The 8403-nt window shown below is 43.1% G+C and overlaps 1 protein-coding gene across 2 annotated transcripts; it reads left to right on the forward strand.

Moving 5' to 3' along the window:
- Nucleotides 1-1082: 1082 nt before the first annotated feature.
- Nucleotides 1083-8194, forward strand: zfand5a (zinc finger, AN1-type domain 5a). 2 transcript variants are annotated; one of them, XM_084946602.1, is made up of 6 exons: nt 1083-1418; nt 4592-4753; nt 5166-5268; nt 5380-5465; nt 5995-6123; nt 6220-8194. In XM_084946602.1, the coding sequence occupies exons 1-6, from the start codon at nt 1388-1390 to the stop codon at nt 6366-6368; spliced, it is 660 nt and encodes a 219-aa protein (XP_084802728.1). In that variant the 5' UTR covers nt 1083-1387; the 3' UTR covers nt 6369-8194. The 2 variants fall into 2 exon arrangements, with proteins under 2 accessions (XP_084802728.1, XP_084802729.1); XM_084946603.1 differs by having other exon boundaries at nt 1089-1340.
- The last annotated feature ends 209 nt before the right edge of the window (nt 8195-8403 follow it).

The following is an 8403-nucleotide window of genomic DNA, read 5'->3' on the forward strand; positions in this document are numbered from 1 at the left end:
TTTCTACTTTTAGTAAATTAATTTAACTAGAATATTTAACACAGCTACTTTGGTAATATAGCCTTACCCATAATGGCACAATTTGGACTACTACTTGTATTTGTGCAGAATAAGATATTTTGCAGTTCTAAAAGCTCACTTTGAGTAATGTTTTGTGACTAAAATCTCTTTTCAGTTTCTTTTATAAATTCCCAGAAATCCCACTAAGGGCTTACCCTAAGCTCTTTCAGTGGTCACAGTCCAGAAACTAGCGCCAGCCTTTATTATTTCCTCAAGGCATTATTCTAACAGATGTACACCTTTAAAAAATTCCAATCTTATGGTGCTGCTCACGTGTTTTTCTTGAAAACTTCCCCAACATCAACACAGGTGCTCGGGTGTTTTTCTCTTATACAGCTATCTTTGTGAAGACTAGTTTGACTTGACAAAATAGTTACAATGTCTGAACATTTTTAACTTCATCCACAATTTTTAAGAGCTGTTTGATGTTAGCAGTTTTGATTTGAAATAGGGTTAAAATCAGGGCCTAACGACTGACTGGGCCCTCACTGGGCCTAACAGTATTGATAATGTCAAGGTCACTATTTAGTATCAGTAACTGGGACATTAGCAGTTTGTAGCCAAATGTTGTGAAATGAGTCCGCTTGGCTCGTCTCCTGGAAAACATGTTTACAACCTTTACTTGCTTTGTTCTTCTGACAGAAATAATCACAGGCCATGTGAGTAGCAGGAGGGGCGAGGCTGTCACATTAATAGTGCCATCTCACAGATAAGTGTGTAGAATCTTCTACAAAGAGGCATCGGCCGTTAATCAGATCACCGACCTGCATTCTTCTTGTTTTAATTCACTCACTGTCAGCACCATTATTCATTCATCCTATCATTTAGGTGGATTACTCAATATGGTCGTCCTTGTAGGAGGATGACGAATAGATGTGTAATAACGCAATCACGAAGTGGCGCAAGCGCAGACTGAGTTTCAGCGCCCTCCCTTTCTGGCAGAGCTGTACACAGAGCTCGAGGGCTCCGCGGGTAGCCAATGGGGACACGTTGTTTTACCCGTGACATCACCCGCCACTCCTCTTACTAAAGAGGGAAACAAACATCCATACAGAAGGAACGGGAGAGGAAGAGAGAGAGGAAGGAAGGTAGGAGGCCGAGGAAGGGAGACTTAAAACCCCTCTAAACCTGTCTGGCACCGAGGACGACGGCACATAACCGAAGCAAGAAAGAAAAAAGGACCTCACCGGGACCTGAAATCAATCGACATTTTCCAGCTGCCCACACTAACGGCCACTTTTCCCCGTCGTCTCGCGAGAAACTTCATCGATTTTTAGCAGGTGATGATCTTGGATTATTGTTTTTTGGGATTTTTTTCTGAATATGGATGATTTTGGAAGTGAGCTCGGCTTATCGAGGTAATCAGCCAAACGATGGGTGTTTGCAGAGGTGGCGGTCGGTGATGGCGACCTTTAACGGTGGATTGAAAGGTCAGGCGGTGCGTTGCGTGATGGCTGAGTGTGATAAACAAGCTTTTCCACCCCCCATTTCTTTAGCTTGTTAAAGTTGCCATCACCACCATCTCCTCCTCCTGGGTAGAAATGTCAAAAGCCCTCGAACGTGATTCCGTCTCTTTCAAGGAGGTGAAAATAACAAGGGAGGGAGCGAGCTAGTTTGTTGCTGTGCCTATTTTTCTGTTTGTCCAGAGAGCTGGGGGATGGGGCACCAAAGCCAGCTAATTCCTGTCTAGAAATAGAAAATTCATAAGCTGAATAGGCAAGCAGGGCGAGAGAGTTGCTTTCGAAATTGCTACAGAACATTTTCTTGAATATAAGTTCTCGCACGGCTTCGGCCGATGGAGGAAGTGGTTTCAGCTTTGGCTCAGACGAGCTTTGCTCGATGTGTAGAACTATGTGGCATCACCAAGTCTCTTTCTAAGTGCCTTAGTGTGATTATATAACCGTGGTTATCCGCATAGCTTCGCTTAAATCACGCAGAACACCGCATTTCAGTACAAATAAAGTGATTAAGGCGAACTACAAAACGATGTCTAAACAGGAAGCAGGGAGATTGCAGACAAAGGAAGAAAGAAGAAACAAAGGGAGCCGATACCTCACTGTCTAGACAGTGGGTTTTCAGAAAACATTAGTGCCGTTATCTTCCCGTAGGCTTCTCGTGGTTTGTTTTCAACACTGTCCATTTTTAAAGAGCAAATTTTACAGCATGTGACAAGCCCAATTGTTTTGTTTTTTTCTTCTCTCCCCTGCCCTTCAGTGTGACTCAGGACTTTTTAAGCCCAGCAGGGCCTGAAATATGAGCTTGGCTTGCGGCTGATAAAGAAGCACAGTTTCCCCCTTTTGTTTGCTGGAGATTATCACACGTACGTTTTTTGTTTCCGCAGTAGTTTTGGTTGTCCACAGAAATCAAATGGCATAGTTTCTAGTCAGACCAGTTTTCACATTTGGTTATAGTGAAGGGTTTGGATCCTTTGTGAAAGGAAGTTGGGTTTATTGGTCGTGACTGATGATCTGCTCTGTGCTGGAAAGCCCCCGACTTCCTTTTGTTTGGGGTATTTTACAATTTCACATCTGTAATGTTTCATAGGATTGTCTGGAATAATTCACAAGTGCATGTTTTGCTCTTAAGTGGTGTTATAGGTAGGGACTGATTGAGGTGAATGTGTAATGACCCTCAGTATGCTTTATGTATCTCTGGAAGGATCCCCTTTGTTTCGAAAAACATGCAAGTCTTATCAAGTATTCAGCGTGGCCATGTCTTTTTTTACCTTATCGCTGTGCTTATAAGGTCTTGGTAAATATTAGGTTACCATGCCTGCTGTTTATCAAACACCTGGACCCATTGTTCCTTTGTGTCATAAAGTTAATGTGTTAACTGCTATGGGCCTCTTTTGTAATATGTTTTTGCATCGTCAGATGTGATTTAGTCGCAATTTAAATCAATACCTTTTCTTTTATTGAAGTGTTTCTGCGTAACGTGGAGCTAAAATCGTCCAGTCTACATCTAGTCTACACGATAAACTGATAAGTCAGTCAGCTTTAAAAGGAAATTACTGATGATCCATATAAAGGGGGTTGAAATGAAAAGCATTTTGAGCTACGCATTAGTTACTAGCTTTTAGCTGAGTCCCCCTGTCTGGTATTTTTCAGCAGTCAGCAGTTGGACACGTGACACAAATGAAAGGGAAAAAAAGGTCTTTGTGGGCTTTTCCAAGGAGACCCTTTATTGACACACTGGTGAAAACATCCAGGTGAAGAGAAACGAGGAAGTGGTAGAAAGACAGGTTTGGGTGGAGGGTGGGGGTCTGATAGCTAATGGCGCTTGTTATTTAGGACACCTCGGGTGGACTGACAGGACGTTCTAAACCAACTGCCAGAACATTGAGCTCGCCTGCCCTGTTTGTGTCCGTGACCAGAATATAGAGGAGCTTCACACCAACGCAAGCAGCTGCTGTGTTGCAGCAGAACAGGGCAAAGGTTGTTCACAGAGGAAATATGAGCCCGTTGTTGTGTGTGGATTTTATATTTTATTTTTATTTATTTTCTGTGTGTGTGGGGCGGGGAGAAGAATCATAGGTGATCGGCTGAATTGTAAAATGGCCTGGACAGGGCTGGCAGGCACAGCTCTTCTTTCCTATCTAATCCAGGCCTTCCATGTGTATCTGTCCTTTCATGTGGCTGTTTTTGATCAATCACCTCAAAGTCATCGTCTCCCATTACACAACTTCCTGCGCTGTTGCACAAAGACGGGTAGCAAACGTCACAGGACTACTTGTTTTGCCAAGTTACGCACATGCACGCTCATTTTCTGGGCGTATGCGTGGTGAGAAATGACTAGGGAGGTTTTGAAATGCCTTGTAAGGCAAGAGCCAAGGGTAGGGAGGGGAACACTTTGTGAAACAGCTGACCTACTTTGTTTATTGCTTATAGCCTTGTGCCATTTAGCAAAAACAGAATCTTATTTAATCTGAAGTGTTTCGTATGTTCTTTTGCGATCATGATACAGCGAGTGAGTCAGAGCTTTTGTTTTTAATTAGATGGAGGAAGTAAGGGCCTGAATTTGGTATGAGGAAGAAGAACAGCTGACACTAAAGCCTACAAAAAGCAGAGGGTGGGGGGGATAATGGGAATACCTCTGTTTTTCTCAGACCCACCAAAAGAGACAGCAGGAGGGAAGAGGTGACACTGCAGTGAACAAAGCTGTAGAACAGAGCACATACGAGCCTTTGCCAAAGGTGTTGAACAGAGAACAGTGAGTGTGGTTTGTTCTGTGGGCTTCCTGTAGAGACACATTCATTACTGTATTCAGGCTAAAGGGCAAGTCGAAACAGAAAGCTGAATTTACATAAAATGACAGCCGTGTTATCAGTCAGCTATGTTGATACTGCAACCAGTTTCTCTGGAACCAGACTAACAGGAAGAGCGGTAGGGGTGGAAATGCGTCCAGGAAAACATTTCAGTTCTTTTTTTTTTTTTTTTTTTTCTTCCATACACGTGTCAGATTGAGGTGTTGGTGTTGCAAACTGCACGTCGGTCTAAGAAGCATTCTCACTCTGTCTCCCTCGTTCTTTCAGCAATGGCTCAAGAGACGAACCAGAGTCCAGTGCCCATGCTTTGTGCCACAGGTTGCGGTTTCTATGGCAACCCAAGAACCAATGGTATGTGCTCCGTATGCTACAAGGAACACCTGACACGGCAGCAGAGCAGCGACCGCATGAGCCCCCTCGGCCCAATGGGTAAGACCGCACACACAAATTTGATTTGTCTTCTCCTTCAGAGTTACTGCAGCTCAGACTGATTACATCAGTTTCTATGTAAACAAATACATGAACTTTAATCAGTATATTTAAAGCTTTTACTCCACTGTGGATAATAACAGACAGGGTCAGGGTGATGGGGTGCTCCTTTAAGCACTTCTGTGATCCAACATTAAAGTTTTTCATGATGCAAAACATTGTCAGTACTTTGAAACAAGGAACAAGGGAGAATATGTCCCAAAAGAGAAGTGACGTTGAATACATTTTTAGATAGGCCTGAAACTGCTGAAAACAGTTTCTATTATTCAGCTCACTTGTTGGCATGCAAACCCACATCACTTGGATTATATTTATTTGGATTTTTAAATTGATTATCATTGTCATCATACAGGCTCAACTGCTAGTCCTACCTCAGAGGCGTCTGCCATCCAGAGACTAGAAGCCAGTCTAGCAAAGGTTGATGCCTCCCCTGCCCCTTCACCAGACATGTCTAGGTCAGTATCTGCTGCCATTAGCTCTTGTGATGTTTGCTGGTTACTTTTCTTGAAATTGAATGAGCAATGTGATGACTGACTCGCCTCGCTCCCCGCCGGTTAAACCTGCAGAACCATTCAAGGATCTCTTCCTGTGACTCAGCAAATGACAGAGATGAGCATCTCCAGAGAGGACAAACCTGAACCCCTAGAGCCTGGTAAAAACATGCTTTCATTCCTATTGGTTACTGGCAACATTGCAGGCATTTTACACATACCTAGTTGACAGCTTAAAAACACACTTCTCAAGGCAAACACTGCTTCATAGTTCTTTCTGTAGCCTCAGTTTTATTTTTCATGCTTCGCTGCATACCTTAAGCTCCGCTGTTGGTTTTCACTTACAGCCTCCAAGAAAGAGAGGGTGTCTAAAAATAAGCCTGTTTAAAAATACCTCCACTCTCAGGACACTCAGATTTAACGTTGCCTGCCAGAGGCTTGCTCAGAATAGTGTATTCTTTGCTGCCAAGAACAAGAGGGGCAATTTAGAGATAAGGAAAATACTAATTACTATTATCTTGGACAACAATGCAACATTTTAGAGGCCACTGGCTTTCATTGTCTTGTAAAAGTATGACAAACAGCCTTGTTTGCTGCTTTGGGAATTAAAGGGATAATGACACATTAAAGGCTTCCGTGACTTATGACTTTTTTTTTTTTTTCCCTCCTGTTGTCTTTCTTTCTGCGTAGTTGTAAGCCAGCCTGCTGCTTCTAGCCCTACTCCTGTAGCCTCTTCTAGCAGTGAGGAAAGTAAGAGTGACACCCCCAAACCTAAGAAGAACAGGTGCTTCATGTGCCGCAAGAGAGTGGGCCTCACAGGTGAGTGAGCAGGTCGCAGTTCAGCATGAATTTCTGTCAGTGCACTTGTGAAACGCTCCCATTCCAGCTTTTAACCCTTGATTTTTGCGCCTCCAGGTTTCGACTGTCGCTGTGGCAACCTGTTCTGCGGCATCCACCGGTACTCTGACAAGCACAACTGTCCCTATGATTACAAGGCCGAGGCTGCCGCCAAGATCCGCAAAGAGAACCCCGTGGTGGTGGCTGACAAGATCCAGAGAATATAATAGATGAGACAGAGCAGCAGTGGCAGCAACAATGAAACACCATTGACAAAAGACTGGAGTATGAGTGCGAACCTTTGAAATGAGCATAAATGAGAATGGAACAGACTTGATTTACAAAATTACAACCTCAAGAAGATCACGGAGAGGAAAAAAAGAAAAAAGTAAAAGATCCTGTCTGAGGAAGATGCATGAATGATCACTTTTCTCCCTCTTTTTTTTTTTTTTTTTTTTTTTTTCTTTTTGATTAACTCTTTAGTTTTTATCCTGTTTTCTGTGGTGTGGTTTTTTTGTTTTTTTTCTCGTTTTTTGCCGCCGTTCAGTCCGACGTTTTGTTTTGTTTTTTCTAAGAATATGTATTGTCTTACTAAGAGCAGACCAGAGCATGTCCAGGATAAGCTGTGCTCCTCTCACCCATACCAGGCGCCATTATTGTGCCAAACCGTAGACGGCCATTTAACCCGCGCCGCCACGTGTCAAGACACTGGCTGGTCTCTCAAAAGCATTCAGACTACACAGAAACAGTCCATACAAGTTGTGTCCCTCAACCTTTGAACTTCTCGCTCTGTGCTCCGTCGGCGCTGGAGTCGGTCAGCGTCTCCTGCCTCGCACGAGGAGGGGAGGATTTGTTGCGTTGTCTTTTCCTAGCTTTACCTACCTCACGGCTGCCGCGTTAAGCTACGTTGTCTTCCCTTTTACTTTTTTCGTCAGCTTCGACCCCATCAGAGCAGTTGATCAGCGTGACAGTCGGCGTCGGTGAATTCCCCTAACCCCTCCAATCGGCACACCTTGCTTTCACTTTGATGGGTTTTGATTGAGGCTGTTTGGAGGTATCATGCTAGATGGGGACACACAAATTACTCGCTGAAGGAGTTCCACCAACTGTTGCAGGACTGTGTGTGTTTGTGTGTATGTGTGTGTGAGCCGACGTGTGGCCTGAGGGGAAGGATGGCACCCTTCCCCCGTGGGTCTGGTAGGGTGAATGTAGGCTTCAATATTGTAGGGGCATGAATGAATGGGATAAATGCATGAGTCACTCTTCATCTGTGTTTAGTGTTTCACAAATATCATTCAACTTAGGGTTTCAGATGTTTTATTTGCTGAAAGACAATTATCTGTTATGTTTTATTAGCTTATTTTTCTCTTCCATTGTACTGATGTTAGCACATGTATTCAGTGCATTGATGGAGTTAGGGTATGTGAACCATGATGTCTTTTTTTAAATGCGCTAACAAAACATTCGTGTGAGCACAGTGTGTGTGTGTGTGTGTGTTGGGCTGTGTGCATGTGTTCTGTCCTCACCTCTTCCTTATCCCTTTTGACTGTGGAGCTACCCAGTTTATCAGCACATGTTTACAGAACTACAGGAGCATGCCAGAGCTAGATTTATGAAAAATAATAGATACCAAGATTAGATGTAACTTCTCATCTGTCTAACAGCTATTGGTCTCTGTGTCTCTGCTATAGAGCACCGTAAGGGGGGAAAAAAGGGAGGGGAAAAAAGTGTGCGTGTGTTTTTGTGTGAGTGCACGTGCACATACCTGTGCGACAGTGTGTTTTCATGGCTGCCTGACACATTGAAACCGATGTATGTTTGTGACTTGTTTCTCCCCCGTATGGATGTGTTTTTTGTTTTGTTTTTTCATTTAAAGATAACTGTATGTATCCGTTTGAGTTTTTCCTTTCTGATTCTTAGTTATATGCAAATTTGTACAAAAAAGAAAAAACAAAACTGTGTTGATATTTATGTATTACATATAATCTTGCTATCCAGCATTACAACAGAATAGTATCATGTAAATAAAACTGTACAGAGAGACATTACAAAAGGCTGAGTGTGTGCTGATTCAGTGTCCCATTTTGCTTATTGTTTTTGGGTTTTTTTTTTTTTTATTGCCAGTTTGATTAAACGTTAAGATAGAAAATGTGGCCAAAACAAGCAGGTTTTGGATGACTGTGCACAGGACAACTTGACTGAACGTGGCTGGATTATTTTCAGTCAGGACAAGAATAGAGTAGGAGCACCATTTCCCCCGTC

The sequence above is a fragment of the Perissodus microlepis genome, chromosome 12 (assembly GCF_051167445.1).
Source record: "Perissodus microlepis isolate ML-2025 ecotype Zambia chromosome 12, ASM5116744v1, whole genome shotgun sequence".
Classification (NCBI taxonomy): Eukaryota; Metazoa; Chordata; class Actinopteri; order Cichliformes; family Cichlidae; genus Perissodus; species Perissodus microlepis.